The sequence below is a fragment of the Chiloscyllium plagiosum genome, unplaced genomic scaffold (assembly GCF_037043375.1).
Source record: "Chiloscyllium plagiosum isolate Xiang-an unplaced genomic scaffold, Cpla_swu_hap1 HiC_scaffold_11, whole genome shotgun sequence".
Lineage (NCBI taxonomy): Eukaryota > Metazoa > Chordata > Chondrichthyes > Orectolobiformes > Hemiscylliidae > Chiloscyllium > Chiloscyllium plagiosum.
In genome coordinates, this window is record NW_028270149.1 from 59,984,917 (window position 1) to 60,009,609 (window position 24,693).

The 24,693-nt window shown below is 39.7% G+C and overlaps 1 protein-coding gene across 4 annotated transcripts in view; it reads left to right on the forward strand.

Moving 5' to 3' along the window:
- Positions 1–24,693, forward strand: part of dacha (dachshund a) — a 395,958-nt gene that overhangs the window by 182,462 nt on the left and 188,803 nt on the right. For 3 of the 4 annotated variants that reach the window (XM_043704519.2, XM_087992131.1, XM_087992132.1), the window contains exon 2: positions 11,236–11,351. In XM_043704519.2, the coding sequence (XP_043560454.1) occupies positions 11,236–11,351 (116 nt within the window). Of the gene's footprint in view, positions 1–2,955; positions 3,150–11,235; positions 11,352–24,693 lie in introns of those variants that run through there. The other variant, XM_087992133.1, reaches the window with a different exon arrangement.

Consider the following 24,693-nt stretch of genomic DNA (forward strand, 5'->3'; position numbering starts at 1 on the left):
AGGGAGTGGTGAGCTGAAGTGGCCAGCTACCTGCTGTAATTTCCATGTCGTGATTTCTCTGAACCTAGCTTGTTGGCATGTTTTTGTAAGATTAGAAGATTAAAATTAATGAAGTAAGTTGTGCCATTAATAAGATGTTTAAAATCTTATAATCATCATTAATTGGCAACTCACTGCTGCCTAGTGAGAAATCTGCCATTCTGTTCCGCAAAAGCATAAAAATGGAGCGAGATGCTCCTGATGTCAAGACAGGTTTTTTTTCTCAGACTTCTTGTCCGGTTCTACCACAAACCATGCCATTGTCCTTGTTGCTCAAACTCCTAATAATATTCAAGGAAAGAGCAAATTACTGCAGATGCTGGAATCTGTAATAAAATGAAAACAAAAATGCTGAAAATCACAGCAGGTCAAGCAGCATCCAGGGAGAAAGAGCAAACTTAACATTTCAAGTAAGATTCCACCCTTTGTCTTCCAATAATGCAGCCGCTAAACATTGCAGCATTGGGAAGGTTAAAACCAAGCAAACGCCTCCTTGACAAGTGAACACATTTTATCACTCTTTTCAGAATAGTTATTCTCTCGGGACAGGATAGACTGGTTATGGAGTTGCACCAGTTGCTGCGAGCTGGTGAGCATAACAGTTGCCTGGCAATGGATTGGACGAGTGTTGTATTGGGATACAGGGGTTCACTTTAAAGCAACCAAAACTTACATCTTAGCTTGTATGGTCATTGTATTATCATCTCTCTGCTTCACAATGCAGTTTTACTTGAATCAGTCAATTGAGACTCCGAGGCTTAATCTTTCACAAGCTGTGTTAGAAATTTGAAACTAAGGGTGACCCTTAAGGAATGCAGGACAACCAAAGTGAGGGACCACATCTTAAAATTTGAGATAGTTTGTCACCCTGATTTGAGCGCTCACTGTGTAGAGAACTAAAGGTACAGATTGTCAATATTAAGCAATGAAAATCAGGATGCACCATATTTTAAAACATATTTCTCCTCTAACTTTCTTCGACTCTGTCAGATCAGATCTTGCTTTCCAACCTCTGCCATAGTTGCTCTTGAGCTGTCTGCTAATATAGGTGAAAAATTCCAAATGAACGATCTTGAAATTTTCCTCCCTTCCTGCAGAGACGTGCCGAGCTAGTTCCTGACATTTCCCCCACCTGACATTGTGAACACAATTAACTTGAATTGGTGAGTGCAGGGAAGAGAAACTTGTGGTCACAAGCATAATTTGCCATGTTCATTGAATTGTTCAATATACTGGTATCACCACCTGGTCACATTAATGAGGACAAGTCCATGACCATCAATTTGTTAAAAACAGTTGTGGAGACCTTCAAGAGACTCCGCATCGTAGGATCTAATTTAACAGAGCTGCAAAAATATTTACAATGCGGTAGGCAGAGAGCCTGGACTCAGGAACCCAGTGAGTTGTTGACTATGGTGATGCCCAGAGAGGACTCCTGCCTGTGGTAGGCCCACAACATGTACCCTGGGGAATTGGAGGGTTTTGGCTGTGGCAGAGGCAATGTTTGGAGCAAGGACTTCAGCTACAGCATATTGCAGAGACCTTGCAAAAGCCCTGTATATGTGTTTGTAGAGCCCTTGTTCAGAAGATTTATGTCTTTTCTTTATTATTTCTTTTCTAGTCTGGAGGCTAGGTGACAGCGTGGATTAGGGTTGAAGGACTTGAACTCAGAACTTTTTCTTCCTTTTATTTTTCTATTTTATTCCTATGATTTTGTATTTATCTAATTTATTCTTAAGAATCTGTACCTAGGTATCTTGTACCTCAGATGACGCCTTAAGTGGCAACTTGTATACTTTTCGCAGTATTCATGTGAGTACATAGGACAATAAGACTAATTCAAATTCTCCAAGGAGAACACCCTAGCTTCTTAAATCTGTACTCATTACTCAACATCTTCATCGCTGGCACCATTGTCATAAACCTCTTCTGCATTCTCTCCAAAACCTTTGCATCCTTCCGAAAGTGCAGCACCCAGAATTAGGTGCAGTACCCTGTCTCAGTTCGTACTAGTATCTCATACAGGTTCACTACAATTTTCTTGATTTTGTGTTCTGTGCCCCTATTAATTCAAGTTGAGGATACTATATGATTTATGAATTTCTCTCTCAATCTGTACTGACACCTTTAATGACATGAATATCTATACTCAGGTCCCTATGCTCCTGCATTCCCTTTTTGAGTTTCACCCTTTAGTTTTACTGTCTCTGGTTTCTTACAAAAAATATCACTCATACGTCTCTAGATTGAACTTCATTTGCCACTTTTCCATTCACTCCACCAACTTGTCTATGTTCTTTTCTACTTTCTATACAGTGCTACTCACAGTTTACAACGTTTCCATGTTTTGTTGCATCTACAAATTTTGAAATTATGCTCTGCATTCCAACCTCTGATCAAAGAAGCAAGAATACCACATCCAAATCATTGACATGTGAATAGCTGATGCCCATCACAAACCTTTGCAAAGTCCCAATAGTCAGAGCCACCTAACCTTTAAAGGTCTCTGAAAATATGAAGACCTAAGTCTAGTTATCCAATTACCTTTTGTAGTCACAATCTTTTGATTGTTTGTATATTTGTATGAGTCCATGACTGATTGAAGAGATTTGAAGGGATATGAGGCAGCAGTAGGCAGTTGGGATTAGCTTGGTTTGGGATTATGTTCAGTAGGGACTGGTTGGACCGAAGAGTCTGTTACTGTGCTGTATGATTCTATTTCTCTATAAACGGCTTTAAACCTATGTCGATGCAATAGTTTTACTGCTTTATTTAATTTGTTTTGCTCTGTTTACGAAGCATCAAGAACGTAAATGGTCCAGCTGGAGTTTACATGTTCGGAGCCATAACCGAATGATACTTCAGTTTGATTTTGGTTGGATTCATTTGTTGGGGTAATACTTTGGATTTTGTTGTAAATGAAGAAACAATGTGTTGGCTGTTGATTCTGAAGTAAGCTGATCTCCGTGGCATTGATTTTATCTTTCCCAATGTTACTTTGAGTTTGACGTCGCTTCAAGAGGATTTCTTGAGATTGGCAAGAGTGATGTCCTCAAGCAGGCGTAGCAGCCAATCGTTTTGAAGAATTCTCAGAGTCCACAAAGTAGAACGTAAATATGTTGCCTATCTTCACATTTTAATCATTTTATAAATATTAATGTAAAGTGTGGGACAGAGTCATGGGATTAAGAGAAACTGAAATATTATATAATCTAAAAAAAGTTTGACTTTTTTCATTTTTAAAACTGATAATTTGTTAATCAAAATGGAGAGGTTTGAAATTTTACAAATATAAAAATAACTTTTCCAGGCCAGTGAGACTATTCAGAGGTAATTATTACATTGTTCCATGGTTTAAATAAAAAACAAATTATGTCTCATTCAACAAGGCACAAGATTTTCAAGGATTTTTAAACAAAGATAAATATCTTTTAAAATAGTTTTTATCCATTAAAGTAGGCTCTGAAAATTTCCATCAGTGGCACTTTGCCAGGGCACCTGTGTAAAGCTGGTGGAATCACTGACAGCATCTCGCTGGTCTCGGCGTTTTGCTGTGTACCTGTGGACTCCAGGAGTTGCTGTCAGTTTCACGGTTGTAATGACAGCAAAAGTTGACAAATTCACCATCGTAACAACTTCGAGTCTGGCCCAATAGTACTGAGTAAGCAAACACCAATATTTTGTTCACATCATACTTTTCTTAATGAATGTCTCAAAAGTCATTTCATATACTTTTTGGATGTAAATACAATTCTGTTGTAGATATTTAGTGCACTGTTTTATACATATTGTTCTGTGCATTACATGTATTGGGAAGGAAGTATTCTGTCAGTGTTGTGGAGTATTAGTATATCATAGGCTCAGTGGACTCCTACCCCAACTCTATTTTTAAGTTTAGCATCTATGCATCAATCGTTGAAGCAAGTACAGACTTCTTCAACAATCTTTGTCAAACTTACCTTAAGTTTCTTTCTCACATACAGATCATAGGATGTTTAAAAGTGTTAGTCTGAAAGAGTCAACGCTGAGGAGTACCTTAAGCAAAATTCTCATGATCTCTGTAATAATGTCTATCATATTAATGAAACTTGCATGCACTTACTATTATGCGATAAACTAAATCATGAAAATGAACACCTCTTCTATTAAGTCTATTCAGTGATTTTTCTCCACTGAACTAGACTAAGCAGATCACTTGCAAATATTGAAAGAGAAAGGTGAAAACAACTCTGCCTTATATTGAGCACTAGAGCAGTGAGTTTGTATAACGTGGTGAATAGTGATATGGATTACTTGTACAGCAAGAATTTGTGTCATCTTACTTGGATAATTTTGTCAGCTGGCTCAAAAAGACCAACAGTGCATTCTCATTACTGTTGATTTGTATGGACTTCCTCTTACCTTGGATGACAAAATCACAGTCATGACTTTGACCCCCCAAACACTATTGTGTAATTCTTCCACATAAATACAAATTTTCACCTTCATTGTTTGTGTGGTAATCTTTAAAATAGTTGTTGATGAGGGATAATAACTGGCAAGGGAAATTGGAAGGACAGGCAAAACTGCATCTCGAGTAGACTATTTCTGACCCCAGCTGCTGTTTGATGTGTGAAGTGGCTTGACCTGATTAATACTCCAACTCACCATTCCTGAACACAGAAAGGCATCATACCTGTCAGAAATTGTCAGCCAGACTGAAGGCTGTCTTCAATAATTCCTGCAGCTGAAAATACAAAAGGGTGTGTGTGTGTACTTTTATGGGTTTAGGCAAAATAAAGCTAAGTAGTAATCATTCTTCTGGATAGAATCTTTCAAGGCCATGAAGAACTTGGGCTATGGCAAAAATTTAGGAGAATTGTGTGAGAAGTTGAGCAAGGCCTTTCTCAATGGTGAGAACAGCAAGGTGCATCTCCCACTGAGTTCCCAGTATTGAGGCAGGATATTTGCTCCTGAATGGCAAGAGATTTATTAATGGGGAATATTGCTTATTATCACCCTTATTGTTACTTAATCTTACCTCATTATGCACTCTCCTACTCCAGCAGCCATGAGATAGTAACTAGCTGACACCAGATGGCCTCCTTCTTTAGAGACCGCAATTTCCCTTCCCACGTGGTTAAAGATGCCCTACAACGCATCTCGTCCATATCCCGCACCTCCGCCCTCAGACCGCACCCCTCCAACCGTAACAAGGACAGAACGCCCCTGGTGCTCACCTTCCACCCTACCAACCTTCGCAAAAACCAAATCATCCGCCGACATTTCTGCCACCTCCAAACAGACCCCATCACCAGAGATATATTTCCCTCCCCACCCCTTTCCGCCTTCTGCAAAGACTGTTCCCTCCGTGACTACCTGGCCAGGTCCACGCCCCCCTACAACCCACCCTCCCATCCTGGCACTTTCCCCTGCCACCGCAGGAACTGTAAAACCTGCGCCCACACCTCCTCCCTCACCTCTATCCAAGGCCCTAAAGGAGCCTTCCACATCCATCAAAGTTTTACCTGCACATCCACTAATATCATTTATTGTATCCATTGCTCCCGATGCAGTCTCCTCTACATTGGGGAGACTGGGCGCCTCCGAGCAGAGCGCTTTAGGGAACATCTCCGGGACACCCGCACCAATCAACCGCACCACCCCGTGGCCCAACATTTCAACTCCCCCTCCCATGCTGCCGAGGACATGGAGGTCGTGGGCCTCCTTCACCGCCGCTCCCTCACCACCAGACGCCTGGAGGAAGAACGCCTCATCTTCCGCCTCGGAACACTTCAACCCCAGGGCATCAATGTGGACTTCAACAGTTTCCTCATTTCCCCTTCCCCCACCTCACCCTAGTTCCAAACTTCCAGCTCAGCACTGTCCCCATGACTTGTCCAAAGTTGTCCTACCTGCCTATCTCCTTTTCCACCTATCCACTCCACCCTCTCCTCCCTGACCTATCACCTTCATCCCCTCCCCCACTCACCCATTGTACTCAATGCTACTTTCTCCCCACCCCCACCCTCCTCTAGCTTATCTCTCCACGCTTCAGGCTCACTGCCTTTATTCCTGATGAAGAGCTTTTGCCCGAAACGTCGATTTCGCTGCTCCTTGGATGCTGCCTGAATTGCTGTGCTCTTCCAGCACCACTAATCCAGAAACTAGCTGAGATTTTGCCAACTTGTAAGTCAAAGCGGGTATCTGGTGACTCCTTGTATCTCTAGACTTCCATCTTAGACATTGAGAACCAACATCTCAGAGCACGCTCCATGGGCAATGGCAAAACACACCCATGTCCACAGACGGTAGCATCCATCACATTCCAGTTTCTCAGCACCACCCTGGAACCTCTCTGATCCACTTCCAGTATGTTTCGACACTTAGATGCTGCACTTGGAGCACACCATTAAATATCATTGTAATGCTATTGCTAGGCATTTTGTATCCTGTACCAGCTCATGGACTGGATGGAATTATATACGAGAGCTACTCGCGTGCTTTCTTCACACTCATTTATTTAGCACCTAGCTGGATGCTCACAACATTCCAGCCTTGCTTTTTCCAGCACTTTGCCTCCTCAGTCAGTGCTAATAGATTCACTGTACATTTGGACACACGGACCGGAAGCTTATCATGGTTGCCAGCAGTCATCAAGCATGGACAAAGGAGCTGAAAGTGACTGCCTTTGTCATCACGGCCAGTTCCACCATCTGTAAGGCACAAGTTAGAAGTTTAATGGAATACTGCCCTGGATATGTGTACCTTCAACAACATTCAAGAAACTTGACACCATCCATGACAAGACAGCTGTATGGAGGTTGAGTGGATAAGAGCAAGTGAGGAAAGATTTTGCATGCAATATTGAGAACAGTAGAGTGTTAGGAGGTGTATGTAGTAACAGAGTGTGAATATGAAGTAACAGAGACAAGATGGTGGCCCTTAACCTGGTGGAGCAGAGAAGGTAATCAATCTTCCTACACTGCTGGGTTCATTTAAATGGTTGTGACTGCACTGACCTCGGTGGCAACCACACAGCAGGTTGGTATAGTATGGGGGTATCATGGGCTGCTCTGATAGTCCTGTAGAAGGGGGGCATTTTTCTTCACCAGTCTGTCCACCAACTCCAGATTTCTGTCTGCAAGGTTGGCTACCTGTTTCACCTTACATGTCAGGGTCGTGCAGTTCCAGACTGACAGTGCTTGTTTGGATGCACAATGGTCTTTCAAAGTTGGTGCCAGTGCCAGGGATTACGGGATATCCTGGAAAATTCTAGCCAGTGGTGAGTACTTCTAGCTACGATGAAAGAGAGAATTAGACTAGCCTTGGAGGGAGGGGCACCACTGGGATATGGTAGGTGGTTAATGAGATGGCTTTGAGATGGTAGCACGGGAAGACTCACTGGACTTTGCACAGGGAAGCCTTCCATGAAGCTCAATGAAAATGACACTTTGCCAAAATATGGTAAGAGTTGGCCCTTTGTCTTTACTGCTCACCTATACCAAGTCTTTATATAATATGGGAACTTTGTCACTGTAACTCCTGTGCACCTGTACATTAGCTGGATATATGCTGAATGTGTACATTAGAGTGACAGTCTTGCTACACATGCACACATTCTCCAAAAACTGCAAGTTGGACACTGGGCATCAAAATGACTTTCCAGACTTGGGGAAATGCAGTAGCCTTGCAAAATTATTACAAGTGTCTTTATTGTCTTGCTAGTTGAGAGAGTTTGCTGTGCACATGTTGATTGTTACATTTCCTACTCGACGTCAATGACACACTTTAAAAGTATTTGAAAAGCGGCAATGTTTTGAGTTATCTTAATGTCCTGAAAAGTGTTCTGTAGAGCTAAGTCTTTCTCTTTAGAGGCTCCCTTAGACCCATTCCAAATTGGTAGACAAAGCAAAAAAGGAAATCTCAGCGCAGTTCCCAGGAAGCTGTAAATGGTGATGTCTTGTTTTCCTTTAGATCTGGTCCCTTATTGAGACCTTCGTGTGAAATATTCTCAAATTCATCAACTTACAAATAGCAGGGCAGGGAACTGCAATCCCAGGAAACAATGATTGATATTGGTTCCAGGCTGGATTAACTATTCTGCTGCTACACATTGCAGGGGATTCATCCTTTTACCTCCCATGTTGCATTATCTTTTCATGCTTTACTTGAACCTGATAACTACTAAGGGGGCAAAAATGTTTGATTGTTAGAAACCATCATGAAGTATGTGGCACCCGTGAAATTTATGCTGAATAACCATGGATTGTGGCTTGCTGCAGAATGGACCTTGACCCTCATCAATAGGGAACTGCCAAGCTGTGGATGCCAGTGAACCGTCCAGCATGTTCATAAAGGCCCAGGTAAATCCAGCCCACTCAGTTGTGTAGCTGGTCTGCAGGCATCTCCAGGAAGTACAAGGGCTTGGCCAGGTTAGAAGTAGCCAGAGGTACTGTTGTGAAGCCAAAACCAGCACTCGTGGTAAGGAGAAAACAAAAGTCACAACATTCAGTTTGTACCAAACTTGACACCGGCGTTCTGATGACAGATAATTCACCTTCTGCCAGTTTGACAAAAGAGGGCACTTTGCTCTGCGTAGAGTTTGAGTGAACAGCAGCAGTTTCTCCCTCGAGTATTTAAGAGGGATCACAATTATGTGCAATAAAAATTGGTTTCTTTTTTAAAATAAGCAGCATGTATGTTCCATTGCCACTGAATATTGGAGTGTCAATGTGGAATGATACAGTAAGCAGTGGATCAGATTTCGTGGTTAGAGTTCTTTTCGCAATTTGCTTATTGCACAGGGTGATGACAGTACATGGCAACCAAATTCCCAGTTCCAAGTCACTCATCGTCCAAGATGCAATGATTGCCATTCTTTCACTGTAGCTGGGTCAAATCTTGGAGCTGCTTTCCTCACAGTTCTGTGGATTTACCTACACGACATGAGCTGCAGCAATTTCAGAAAGCAGCTCACCCCAACTTCCCCAGAGCAATTAGGGATTGGCACTGACTGTTAACCCTGCCACTGGATGCAGTGAGCAAGTAACAAAAAAAAACTGAGGCTAGGCATTTCTGTGCAAGACTAGAGGAGCAATCCATGGGTCAATTCCTCATGGTGTCATCCATGCACGTCCTTGCAAATCATGTGGTAGTGATCTGAGAGCAGGAGGTTTTCTTACTCTCATACAGATAATTATAATGAGTGAGGAAACAGCAACATTAAAAATAAGTGAGAGTAAAAGTGAAATGTTGTGCATCAAATAGCTTTGAAAGCCTGAAGTAAACAAGTGTGAATTATGTAATATTGTGATCTGACAGAGGGAATTTGTATCGAGTATATTCATGGTACTATGTACAGTATGTGCACACAGATGATACCAATTCAATGTAGTTTTCAGCCATCTAATTCTATCAGTTCAATTTGACTTGGAATGAACCAAATCAAGATGCAGCTCTTGATAAGGCTAGTTTGCACTTTGACTATAAAACAGGAGTCAGAAAATGTAACCATTAGAAAACTGTATTTCTCACTTACTGCAGAATAAAGCAGTACCTTGAACATTAGGAAAGTTTAATGGCAGCCTTGTGTCAACAAACCTGGTCACACTTTACAACTTTATAGCGGAAACTTATTTTCAAAAGGATTCATTAAAACTCCTCGTTAAAAGTAGTTGTTTTGCATCCTCCTGCTTTTGACGGTTTAAATAACCTTCATTAAATTGACTGCAAATTCCTAATCTGTTAAATTAATATTGAATGAACAAGCATGTTTCATTTTGTTGAAGACCTCAGATCTGAATTATTTTGAATTAAGATCTTTTGCACTGCTTGCAGCCTGTTTTTCCCATACACTTGAAAATGCACACTATTGATCTGTTTGGGAATTTATGATTCGGACTACGTTGCTGTAGAGGATTGAGCACAAATGAGACCTTCAGGCAATGAGAATAAAGTTATTAATCCCTGAACAAGTCAGTAATTTATTTACAACTATCTAGTAAAACAAATCTCACTTTCATCTTTTGTGACCGCAATGTTATCCTTCCCATCTGCTTAGCTGTACCAAGTTCCTGGAAACTTGGGAAATATTTCTCAGTTTCTTTTTAAGAAACTTGTTTCAAATCACTCTCTGGAAATGGCTGAGCAAACCAACGCTTTCTCTGCTGTGATCTAAACAATCAGTTCCAATTCCAACATCATTTTCTGACAACCACCTTGTGTGCTTTGGAAATCAATTTAAAACAGATTAAGTTTTCTTTTTAATTATTCCTTTTGGATACGTTTCTGCTTTGATTCTTGCAGTGGTAAAACATTTTTAAAACTCAAACCTTATCGTTTTTGCATGAATACATTAGCACAGATTTTAATTTCACTTGGGAAGCAATTTTTAATATCATGGGCGGCACGGTGGCACAGTGGTTAGCACTGCTGCCTCACAGCACCAGAGATCCGGGTTCAATTCCTGCCTCAGGCAACTGCCTGTGTGGAATTTGCACATTCTCCCCGTGTCTGCGTGGGTTTCCTTCGGGTGCTCCGGTTTCCTCCCACAATCCAAAAATGTGCAGGTTAGGTGAATTGGCCATGCTAAATTGCCCGTAGTGTTAGGTGAAGGGGTAAATGTAGGGACATGTAGGGTGGGTTGCGCTTCGGTAGGTCGGTGTGGACTTGTTGGGCTGAAGGTCCTGTTTCCAGGCTGTAAGTAATCTAATCTTATCATTTTAATCTGGTCGTTATTTGAGATCTTTACACAATTTCGATACTGTTACTCTTTACAGTGATCGTGGATCTCTGCTTTTCAAAGGTTGTCCAGCATAATTTGAATCCAAGTTGTGTTATATTTCTTGCTTTTGTTAGGAAATCAATAGCATTAAAAAGTCCCTGTAGTGCAATAAAGACATTTAATTTAACATGTTCCAGTAATAAAATCCCTTTGATTATGAATAATGTTGAATAAAGATTAGGCTCAAATTTGTTGCTCTGTGTTACTCCCCACCCCCCACCCCTGCAACTCCCCTGAAAATTGACATTAAAAGACTAACTAGAACAAGGCTTGGTCGATGTTCTGTAAAATGGTTTTATTTTTCATACTCCTGTAAAATGGATGTTACTAGTGTTTGTGAGACTTATTTTTGGCCATCACTCTTAAATGTGGTTTGTTTGAAAGTAACCAACAAAAAAATTAAAACCGCTTCTTTCTTTCTCCCTTGACAGTTCAAGGCCTGGAAGGCCCCCAAAACGTACCCTGAGTGTCACGTTGCCAGAAAATTCTCGCATTATGTCCCATGCAGTCCCAGGTCTCTTATCACCAGGAATCATCTCGCCAACAGGTAATGAAATCCATAAAATCATCAGCACAGACGTTGTAAGGCTTTTCAATTGAAATGAACTAATATTGATTGAATAGGCTTGTCCTTCAGGGGGTTTTATATTTTGCCAGAGGTTGGAATATTGGATTTTTTGAGTATTCATAAAAAACAATATAGCTTTGTTGTTACATTGTTTCAGATCCAATGTCACTTTTGCAATTCATTTGTTCAAGATATATTGCCTCTTTCTCCCAGATGCGATGAGATTCATTTGCTTCTATCATTTAAAAGTCAAGGAAAGTGCTGCTTCTAAATACTTACATTTTTGACTGCTTGGGATTTAGTTCTTTAGACCTTGATTTAATGAACATCTGTGTCTTCGTCCATTAAACTTATTTAGTAAACTTAGATTGCTTTCACATACAGTTCTCAGAAAGTACATCTTTTGTTTTAAAATGTTTTTAACATGAAATTGATCTTGTAGATTTTATGTATATTATTTCATGATGCATCTATGATTTAACAGTCAACTTATAAAAGAGTGATTTGTAAAATAATATATTTTTTCTGAAAGAAAATCTTTAGCCAATTTGCTCCAGTTTTTCCCCTCGTCCTAATGTGTTGGCTTTCCCTTGAATAGAATTGCATAGGTTGAGGTCCTTTTTTGATATCTTAACAAGTGTCCAACATTCAAGTTTGAGAATGGAAGTGGTCTGTTCAATAACGGGTTAACGAATTTCAGTCCATCCTCAGCTGATGCCTACAAAGTGCACGTAAGAATCAGAAATAAGAGAGTTTAACCCAATTTCTCCCGTTAACCCAAAGCTCTGAGGGTAATTGGTTCAACCTTAAGCTGCCTTGATTGACATCAACTGGCTCAGAGTCAAAAAGTGTGATGCTGGAAAAGCACAGCCAGTCAGGAAGCATCCAAGGAGTAGGAGAGTTGACGTTTCAAGCATAAGCTCTTCATCAGGAATGTCCTAATGAAGAGCTTATACTTGAAACATCAATTCTCCTGCTCCTCAGATGCTGCCTGACCAGCTGTGCTTTTCCAGCACCACACTTTTTGACTTTGATCTCCAGCATCCGCAGTCCTCACTTTCTCCCCATCAACTGGCTCAGCCCAGACAGATCAAACCCATGTCATGCCGGTCTGTATGGGTCACTGAGTCAACTGTATAAACTCTCAAGTTACATCATTGAAGCACACATTATGTGCAATTCTATTGCATTCTTAGAAGCCAAAAGAATTGTGGATGCTGTAAATCAGAAACAAAAACAGAAATTGCTGGAAAAGCTCAGCAGGTCTGGCAGCATCTGTGAATAAAAACCAGAGTTAACATTTCTGAGGAAGTGTCACTGGACCCAAAGCATTAACTTTGAATTCTCTTCACAGATGCTGTCAGTCCTGTTGAGCTTTTCCAGCAATTTCTGATTTTGCTTCACTGCACTTTCGGCTGGTCTCCGGCTTCTACTCTTGGTAAACCTGAAGCCGTCCCAAACTCGACCCATGTCCTTCCTGGTGCCAAGTCCCATTCTCCCATCAGCGCTGTGCTCGCTGACCTATATTGGCAACCAGTTAAGACATGCCCTTATTTTAAAATTCTCATCATTTTTTTTCAAATCCTTTTATCTTGCCCTTTCTACCTCCTGTGATCTGTTATCTTTGCTCTAATTTTGAACTGTTTGAACTTCTTGATTTAAATCATTTTGTCACTAATAGGTATGTCTTCACTTGCCTAGTCCCTGAGCTCTGGGATTCCTCCTAAATCAGTTTGCCTCTATACAATCTTAAAACGTACCTCTATGAGTAAGCTTTAGGGATCTGATTTGATTGTTTTTGCTATTGATAAGGGAGGGAAGACCACGGGATCCTGAAGGTAAGTGCCTTTCCACTTAACTGATGGACCTACTTTATTTGCTTCAGTAGCCCTGCTGGCTACAGCCTTCACTGAAGGTCTGAAATCCATCTTGCCTTACAACCAACCAGGTGCCCAGTCTAGCTGGAATATTGGAATATTGAAAGGGTAAATAGGATCACTGTTAAATTCTTCCAGCATTTCAAACCAGAAAGCATCTTGTTCTCTTCCCATTTTGTTAAAGTTCAGTCCATTGTTATGCCATAACTCACTAGAGTTGGTGTACTTAGTACCAGAGGTCTAGGACAGTTTTCCAAATGTACTGTTTAATGGATTAATGATGACAAGAATCCTGAACTGACTCATTTTAAAGTTGGCCCATGGATGTGGTTTCTAACAGCCATGGCTCAATTGGCAACAGTTTCACCTCAGAATCAGAAAGTTCTCTGTTAAAGTACCCTTTCCACGACTTGACCTCAACCATCTAGTCCGGACGTTGGTACATTATGGCATTTGACCTGCATTCAGCTTCTTAATATCCCATTTGTGACTTGGAATTTTAAGCAGCCAGTTCTTTATTTTTATGAAGACATCTAGAAATAATAAGTCAACTGAATTTCAACTTAAATAACTGGATAATGCCATAGTTTTCTGATCCAAGGTAGTAGGTTTCGTAGTTTCAAATGAATTTCTTAACAAGAAATGGTATTGTGCTTGAAATAAAACTGTTGGGTTGTTTGTCTCTTATTTGGATGGGATATGTCCTTGGATTTAAGGATCAGATTTTATAGTTGTGCTATAAATATTTCTAGTACAGCTGAAAACAATAAATTATTCTGAATATGCATTTATAAGCTATTTTTATATCATGAAAATCTATGGCCTGGAAAATTATTTTTTGTCCGCAGCATTTTAAGCTAAATACTTTTTAAAGATGATTTTACTGATATCACACAATATTATGCAAAACACAAAGGCAAAAACAATTCTTTTCTTTTTAATAAGTAATTCTGTTTTTTTTTTTAATTCTAAGAAGAAAGTTGATGTTTTGCTAATTTTTTTTGTCTTTCAGCTCTGAACAATTTGTGTGTCAGGCAAATTTCTTCAAAATTAGTTTTCATATTTAAAAAAAAACATTTGATGCGTGATCTAGGCTGACATTCCAGTGCAGTGCCGAGGGAGTGCTGCACTTTCAGGGATACTGACTTTTAGATGCCACACTAAACCAAGGCCCTGACTACTCTGTTAGCCTGATATAGAGGGTTTCACAGCAGCAGCACCATCTCCAGTTTTCTGGACAATATACATCCCTAAGTCAACATTACAAAATCAAATTATTTCTTGGATACAAATTGCTGCTGTGATTCCTGTCTTCCAACCTTAGCATTCATGCTTATAAAGGTCTTTGAAATGTCCGGTGATCATAAATGATCATCTTTCGTTAATTAATAAAAAGGATGTTTTAATTTCCTCTGTACATATGGTTAAATAACTAAATTACCATATAAGAATTCCAGTTGGTAAAAGCTTTCTTTTCCCTCAGTGGGGTGGAAACCAGGGCAACCTTAAGTTCTTGCACCTTCTGGAGCAAACACTCAGATGGTACTGGGATTCATTCAGTAATTGTTGTGCTGAGACCTCTTGCAAAGCCACTTTGCACAATCTAAATTAGTTTTTACCTGAGGTTGAAGCACTGTAGCAGCAATTTGCTTGGCAATAAGTGACACCATTAGGGCATTGACTGAGCTAGTGGATACTGTTCCATTTGAAGCTGTGCAGAGTTTTGTGAGTGTCTGCTTACTGAGTAACAGTGTCCAATAAGTCATTCTGCAGAGTTGAAAAAACAGAGGATTGTACTATTGTCCCTTCTGTCACTTTTCAAAACCATTGGGATTGCATGCTGAACTTGCATGTGATATTGAAGGAACAAATAATTCAGAATTAGTCATCCAATTTGAATTACAATGAAGGATTCTATGCCAGGGCACCTAATTTGGTTTTGACCATTCATTCTCTGATTTTATGATAATGGAATTGTACTTGACAGTTCTCCAAAATAAAGGAAAAAAGCTTCTATTGAAGGGATTGAAACTATTTTCATGTTAGGTTTGAGGATCAGGTTTTATTGTTGAGACGTTAATATTTATAACACAGCTGAAAACAGTAAATTGCTTGTGTGTCCTGGAAGAAGTATCATACTTGATGTAGGAGTTGTTGAAAGCCTGTTTGGCAGGAGGTGCCAAGCATGAGATCCTTGAATTTGTCTATCCTGTGATGTTGCACAAATGTAAGGCCTGTGAGTGAAGTGCACTCCTTCTTCCATTTCCTTCCACTTCCAAAAGGACTAAAGTCTTCACAGAACCCCATTTCCTGTAAGAGAGTGAGGAGTGATGGAAACCCGGGCAAACTACAAGTAAATGGCGAGTGAAAAGAGAAGCAAAAGCATATGAAAGCCAGCTTTCAAATGGCACTGACTGAAGAAGTTTGTGTTTGATATTCGCCATAATGCAAAGAAGTGTAACCAATCTCTGCCTCGTCATGCAGTTGTGATGATATGAACATACCAATTGTTCCCTACCACCATAGTGAATGTTAGTGTTGATATCAGCTGTTGACAGTCAGACTGTTTTAATAATTAAGATATGAATGTGGCTCTAGTTCCTCTCCAGTAACAATGAATAAGATGACATTTAAGCAAATAAAGGAAAAGTGAGGGATATTCTACACATGTCACTTCAAGTGATTTTCCAATCATCAACGGAGTCATAAAGAGTTATAAGAAGTTTCAGGGTGTCAGAGGGGAGTATAATAAGTGGTCACAATTCATGTTAATTTAGTTAGTTGATTTCAAAATATATTATTCTTGTAACCAATGTAGCCCCAAATGGCTATGAATTCACTTTAAAAGCAATATATATTCATCAATTAACTAAATGGGAATGGGTTAACATAATGCAATGTTCTACACGGTTATTAGATTAGATTACCTTTTTTTAGATTAGATTACCCACAGTGTGGAAACTGGCCCTTCGGCCCAACAAGTCCACACCGAACCTCCGAAGAGCAACCCATCCATTCCCCTACACCTAATATGATGGGTAATTTAGCATGGCCAATTCACCTAACCTGCACATTTTTGGACTGTGGGAGGAAACCAGAGTACCCGGAGGAAACTGTGCAAACTCCACACAGGCAGTTGCCTGAGGCGGGAATTGAACGCGGGTCTCTGGCGCTGTGAGGCAGCAGTGCTAACCACTGTGCCACCGTGTCGCACATATGACTTAAACTTAATTTAAAATATGCTTTTCTAAAATCCAAAATTTCCACCTTAAAGCTGCCTACATGAGAAAAAAAGGTGACTTATTCTGGGCTGCTAAGGTAGCGGCTATCATTGTGATAAATCACACTTCCCACAGTGTCTGTGCCCCATCTGGTTTGCCCCAAAACAACTCAACAGGATTTGTCTTGTGTAGCTTTTACACATACAAAATGGAAATGTGTGTCTGAAAATCCTAATGCAAATTACAGAACAAGACTGTGACTGACAGTGAGACTGTCAGAGGTTTAGGAAAACTTTCACCAACCTTTTAAGCATTGAAAGAGTGTAGATGCTCTGCAGTTATTAGATATGACAAGGTCACCTTTAATTGTTAATGACAGGGCTGTGTCTAATCATGCACTTGTACGACATGAATCCAACCACAGAATGCACTGGACTGAACAAGCTTAGTTCTTTTTCTAAAATTAAAAACAATCATTTAAGAGTTTAGGAAAAAAATTAAGGAATTTGACCTGTATTAATTAGTGAGCTGAGTTTACATAATTCAATAATTGTCTGAAATTAGAATATCTGTTTAAACTCCATGAAGGTTCTACACTCTTTTGCTCAGAATGGATTATTTTACTCCCGAGTCATTGCCACATTTCTGATGTTTCAGCAGCCTATTACTTTGCATTTTATCAATCATAAATTGTCTGTTCTGGTTAACATGCTGACCAATGTATTACTGAGACTTCCAAACCCAGAACATCCCAAGTTCTGACTTCCATCTATGCTAAATTAGCTAAGTTCTGCTGAGCTTGGCTCATGTAATGGCTTAGGATAGAGGAAAGAATTAGTCAGGGCTTGTATGCCTGAATGCTGCCTGCTATTCCTGTGAGGTGACATGATTGGGCTCAGATGTGCCTAGCTGTTGAAGAATAGTTATTTCTGCTGGCCATGTTACCATATTCCAAATACAGGGAAATAATTTTCTGCTTAATGAAAGATATCATTGAATGTTCCACTGGAGCAAAAGACCAGTGGGCCCAATGATCGTCTTATGTTGCAAGTTAGACAAGCGGATTCTGATTCAGATCATAAAAAGTAAAATGATTTAAAATTATTCCAATTGACAAACGTTTCAGTTTTATGAAATAATGAGCAAAAATAATGTTATGTTGTAGCTGTTTATGCTGTTTGTATGATCATGCCCAATTCAAATGTTTCAATTGATATGTGTTTAATAGCTCCCATGGTCTGCATACAGAAACACTTACAGTAGTGATGGATATCATGTGACTGTGACAAGATAGCCAATAAATGAAAGGTACAGTTGCATTTCTCCAAACAAACTTCTTTATATTAATAGAAGCATTGTCATTTGCAGTTAGTTGCAAATTACTCTGTATCCGTAGTCTCGAGAGAAGTTATGACTCAGTACCTAAACAGTGCATTAACTGTCATCAGTTCTATTTTTGACAGTCTTTTCAAATGCATTGCATACATACTCATTAAATCATGTAGGTCTCCTAATGATACATATGTACCTTGTTGTTTGCAGTTCCTCTGGTATCGGTTCATTTTTGGGGTGATGTTGCTTCTCTAGGACTATAATTGCCACATACAGTGCTGTTCCTGATCCATTTCTGTTCTGGGGGGAAACAATAGATTTCTGGAGCTGTTGCTCATTTGTTACTTATAGGAGAGTAGATCATCTTTTCCAGCTCTGCTGCCTTCTGTAAAAGCATAGCTTCTTCCCATGTCTTCAGTTGCTACAATATACCTGGCTATTCATCTCATGCAAATTCAAGGTGATGATTGTTTTACATAGGTCCCAGGTTGCCATGTAGGCTGAGGTTTGTTGAATGTTTGCACTCTGACTTTACAATGCTCAGCTCCTCTGGCAGTAATGTAGCAGTTTTATCAAAGCGAAATGTGGCTTTCTATTGTTTCACATCTTACACATGTTACTATATATGACTTCATTGTTTTTTCACCATTTCAAGAGTAGTTTGTGCATGATGTGACATTAATTTTTGGACTGGATATTTTCCATGCCTTCATTGAACGTATTTCTCCATTCTAGGATTGCCTTTCAAAAGACTATGCTGGAGTTGCTCAATTTTTTAATGATCCCTTTGATGAACTTCACATCCCCCTCAGTCTTTCCATTTGATTGGATGTAGTGCGGCAATGATGTATGGTGTTAAGTTTGAGTGGCTGAATTATTCAGTTATGCACTGAAGGCTATGGTCACTCATCATAACATTTGGAATGCAATAAGAACTGAAATGTGCTTTCAGGCATTCTCTGATCTCACCGGGCTCAACAAAAATTATTGACATGACCTAACCTCACTTCCAATATGGTGGTTGATAAGGAAAAGATGATAATTTCCTGTGAATGTGGAGGTACTCTAAGTTTCATCCATCATCTCTCTTGGTTGCCACGTGTGATAATCACTTTAGCTTTCTAAACATGGTATTCATTACAAGCATTGGTTTAAATTGTCCTTCATTTGATAGATTGACCATGAGACTACTTGTCTTGTCTTTCTCAGAGTGCTGTCAATTCCTTGATGGCTCACATGGATATGTTTCCCTATCTCTTTTCTCATCTTCTTGGGGATAATGACTTTATTTCTGTTGTGCAAGGTCCATCTTAGACTATCAGTTTATCTCTGTATGCTCAATACATTCCTGAGGCCAACAGGTATGTCCTTGAAACTTTCAGGCCGTTCTTTCATTAACACTTACTACAGTACTTGGAGAATTGCATCATGTTGCATAGTTTCCTTGGTTTCATCAATATATTTAGCCTTCTGATTCAATGAATCTGTTTACAGTCATTGAGTCATAGAGATGTACAGCATGGAAACAGACCCTTCAGTCCAACTGTCCATTCTGACCAGATATCCCAACCAAATCGAGTCCCATTTGCCAGCACTTGGCCTATGTCCCTCCAAACCCTTCCTATTCATATACCCATCCAGATGCCTTTTAAATGTTGCAATTGTACTGACCTCCACCACTTCCTTTGGCAGCACATTCTATACACGCACCACCCTCTGCATGAAATAATTGCCCCTTTTATATCTTTCCCTCCTCACCCTAAACCTATGCCCTCTAGTTTTGGATTCCCCCACCCCAGGGAAAAGACTTTGTCTATTTATCCTATCCATGCCCCTCATGATTTTATAAACTACTATGAGGTCACCGCTCAGCCTTCAAAGTGCCAGGGAAAACAGTCCCAGTCTATTCAACCTCTATTCAAATCCTCCAACCCTGGCAACATCCTTGTAAATCTTTTCTGAACCCTTTCAAGTTTCACAACGTCCTTTTGATAGGAAGGAGACCAGAATTGCATGCAATATTCCAAAAGTGGCATAACCAACATCCTGTACAGCTGCAAAATGACTTCCCAACTCCAATACTCAATGCTCTGTCCAATAAAGAAAAGCATACCAAATGCCTATCTACCTGTAACTCTACTTTCAAGGAGCTATGAACCTGCATTCCAAGGTCTTTTTGTTCAGTAACACTCCCTAGGACCTTACCATGAAGTGTATAAGTCCTGCTAAGATTTGCTTTCCCAAAATGCAGCACCTCACATTTATCTAAATTAAACTCCATCTGCCACTTCTCAGCCCATTGGCCCATCTGATCAAGATCCTGTTGTAATCTGAGATAATTGTCTTCGCTGTCCCCATGGTGAGCTTTGCATTTTGTTGAATCTGGGTGATTTCAATTCTGACTTGGTATCCTCAACCTCCATCGTTGGAAGTGCATCTCTCAACAGCATGTTGACAATGCACATCTGCCTCCCCTGCATGTGTGCAATGTCCAAATGATATCCCTGTAAATTAAATAACATGCTTTACAACAGGTAGAAGTGGTTTGGGGAAGATGCTTTGAAGAAGCTTTTGATTGGAAGGACTTCACTGTCACTTTGTCTCTCCCAAACATTTGCTTACAAGCAAATGCAATAGCAAGGCATTCTTTCGCTATCTGAGTGCATGTTCAATTTGCAGTAACACCCTGGATGCAAATGCCACTGGTTGCACAAGGATAAGTCCTGTGTCGCTAACAATATAGTGCTAGATGACATCTTCATTCATGTTGTAAAACGTTAGCACTGACATTGCTGACATTAGTTGTTTGATTCTAGTAAAGGCTGCTTTGTGTTCTTAGCATCCTTAGCAATGAGAGAGCATAACAGTTCACAGTCTGATGACAAATTAGGAAAGTACTTTGCTAAGAAGATCATGAATCCAATAAATCATTGTGCTGTCTTTATATTTGTTGTCTGCTGCATCTCTGTTACAGCTCTCACATTGTTAAGAATTGGTGAAGTTTGTTTGTTGTCAGTACATAATCTTAGTACTTAAGGCATCTGCAATACTACCTCTTTCTTGTTCATTCTTGGATTCTTCTGTTGAGCTTCCTCTCGCAGCTGCATCAGATTCTGATTATGATGTGCTATGGTTTCTTCCATTCTCAACATCCACTGATGAGTAGATCATCCCCAATAGCTTCCATTCCTGGAAGAATACTGACTATCTCATGATGTCTGTGTTGATACTATTGTGAAGCAGTGGAAATGTCAAATGGCATTTGCAGAGACAAAAAAATTGCAGATGCTGCATTTGCAGTCATCTTTATCTCCTGGTTGGTATTGAGAGTATGGTTAGGAAACTATTGTTTTCATCCAGCTTCACCTGGTAGTAACCATCTTTCTGATTGAGGGCAGTAAAGTCCTTCACCCCCTGGCAAATTACAGCAAAATTTCTTCAATGGGGGGGGAGATATCTTTAAAGCTTCATTGAGATCATTTAGATCTACATTGGATATCTGTTTTCCCAGGTTTATTCACTGCTACCATGCTGCTAATTCAGTCTGTAAATGTTGTCATTTCCTTGATTGCAGCTTCCTTTTCCAGTTCTTCTGTCTTGTTTTCCAGGTTGAGGGCAGCTTTCCTCATCAGATGCTGCATTGGGCTCACACGGTCCTCCATTTCACAATAATATTCATCAGGCTGACATCCAAGGCTGGTAAAAACTTCTTGCAACCTTTCAGGAACAGTTTGGCAGTTAATGGTTTAGTGGTCTGTGAAAGGCTTCAAATCTCTCTTGGCTTCTTTCGGGTTAATAGTTCAAGATTTGAACTTGCTTCAGCTTGGATGAGTGGATTTTGCTTAATGCTGAGTATCTGGAGCTCCAGATGTTCACACTTCCTATTACATTGGGCTCTCAGGTTAATTTCTCCTCTTGACATAAGTATTGTTCCATCATATACCTTCAGCTTTACCTTTGAGGGCTTCATTATTGGGTCACAATCTTGAATGACTTTGCATGGCTTTGCAAAATTGATGATGCTGTACGAGGCAGAGATGCCTATCTAACACTTCCTATTCGCTTGACTCTTTCCTTCTGCAGTCATCAATCTAATGATCACAAACAATTTATACCTTTTAACCTGATGGCTGCAAACTGTTGTATGGTGTAAAGCGATTCAGAATCACTAGCTGTTATGACTCCAGCTATTTGTAGACTTCTTCTAATTACAGTGCTACTTTACTGTGCTGAGCTTGCTTCCTTTGCTTCTGTGTTATACCCTCTGCAATATATACATCCTGTCCATTGGCCTTGATCTTTCTGTTGGCTTTTCTACAAAAATTTCTTTTCTTTAATCATTATATTCTCATTTAGCCTGGAATGTCTCTCAGCACAATGCAAACCTTGTCTATTCACCATTAACTCACTCGAACTGATTATGACAACCTCAGCTTTTACACAGGTCACTACCTATCTTGAGTGGAAGATTTTCCTCATTGAACAGACATGCTGTCATGGCTGGGTCTCTTTAAGTCTAAAACAGTCCAATCTCTGAGGAATTATGATTTCAGTTGGCCAAACGTTCAGTATATTGCTAAGTGCAGTCATGTATGATCAATACTCATACTCTTTACTTGAGCTCTGATATTGGATAAATATCGCACATAAGTAACATTAGTTTGGGGTCAAAATGCAACTTCAAAGTCAGCAAAATCTTTTCCTTCTAGCTTTCCTGTACCTCAAAAGATCAATGCTGCAGTACAGCTTGAAGTGACTTTTCTCCAGCTCTGATAGCAGAATTGTAGCTCTAATGTCAGTGCTTTTTAGAAAAATATTCTGAAGCTGTTTTAGAGTTCTCCCACTGAGAATGGTAATATTCCAATTCTGTCTCTTGGCTCCTTTTAATTCCACAGTAATGTGAAAAATGAACAGCCACTTTAACTACCCAGTAATTCAAAGCTGCAGATTGTATTTTGTTGCTCTTTTCTTGCTGTTTCTTCCAGAAGCTGTCTGTCCTACAGCTCAGAAAATTCACATTTCAGCCGCACCACTTTGAAACCATGTTTCAAGTGATGTACGTTTAATCACACCTACAGACTGCATTCAAAGGCACTTACAGCAGAGTTAAAGTTGACATGACTACAGCAAACCAGCCACAGCATTAAAGATTCAATTACACCTTTCTGAACAGTACTTAATTCATTTCCTTCAAGAGATCTTCTCAATTTCAATGTGAACAATTATAAAATCAATGCAACAATGTTATCACAAATAGTCTGTAGTTTGGCCACACATGGTCCAAGAAACAGCTGAAATGCAAACACTGGCAAATGGTCTTTTGCAAAGATGTGTTTAATCCAGTAATGGTTTAAAATCAAATTTGTACATAATTACACTTGGTTAGTTTTAACTTTGTCTTAACATTATATACAGTGAGAGAAATGATGTTACTGCAGCTTGCAAAGATCAAGGACAGAAACAGTTAAGATCTTGGTTCATAAAGTCCCTGTAGAATGGCAGGAAACATGTTGATGTGTTGTAATCTTTAACAGATACTCCGTACTCAACAGATTAGGATTGACTTGGCCTTTCCCAGCACTGAGCAGGTGACTTGATTACATATAAATCAAGCATAAAATGTCCTGTTCTGGGCGGTGAAGTGAATCAGTCAAATTATCGAGTGGCAAAACTAATTCTGTGCCTTGGGCCACAGAAGCTGCCAGTTCCTATAAGTCAGGCCTTCACTCAGTGTAAAATTGTTTTTATTTTATTCTGTTTCATTTAATATGGCTATTCAAGCTAATCCATGCAGTAAACCTGAGCCTGTAGATCTGTCAGAACTGTTCCAGTTACCAGTCTCACCACAGTAAGTAGCAAGTCCCTCAGAATTAGGCCATTAGTGCTACCAAGAACTACTTTACATGAAACAGTAATCACTAACTTACAGTCTATTATTAGATTAGCTTCATAGGGATTGCTTTCCTTTGCTGTGTGCTGATGCATAAACGACATGTTATTCCCATATAAATCTGATGGCAGAGCAGCTCTGACATGATGTTCCTATTCTTAGATTCTACTCACAGACTCTGTTTTGATTACTGCATAATTTTACACTAGCATCCTAAATGCTTACTGTACAACGTTTATATACAGCATCATTGCTGCATCAACATTTTCAATCTAAAATATTGTATTAATGTAAGTCCTACTGTTTGTGCATACAATCCCATAATCTTGTCAGTGGGAATTTAGCCTAGATGGGCTATTTTATGCTCATTTAGCTGAAACACACGCAGATTTTATTTTTCAAAACTTAGTGTCTATGTCCAGAGGCAATTTTATTTTCAGCTTCTTCACAAAAGATGTGCTAATGATGTTTATAAGTTCAAAACATGTGGGAAATATTCAAGAGGTTAAGGATAGAATACTATGAATCTGCAAAGATTGTTTCCTATCGCACATTAGTCACAAAATCACAAAAAAGCTGTTGTTGGGTCTTATAGTTTTGATTCATTCATACCAGCATAGGAGGAAGCTAAATCATTGTATACTAGTTAAACAGTTCAATGGATTCTGTTAAGTTAGGTTAGTTGAAATGGTTATTCTATGCCAGCAGTCACTTGTATTCATGTTGCACCTTTATTGTAATGAATGACATAGAGGCGAATCAAATGATGAATAGTTATACAAGAGTTAGGAGAGATGATTGAAAGCAGTCAAAGACAAAGGGCTGTACTTCTCCTCCGGGGCAGAAAAGGAGGTTTGGGCTGTTTCAGCGTGACAAACCCAAATCAGGGAACCAGCCACTCATCTGAATTTTCGAGGGAACTCCCCTTTTTATTGGCATAGACACATGGTTTTGCATTGAGTTAGGGTTGGTAGATGGGCTCCAGCTTGAAAGGAAAAGCA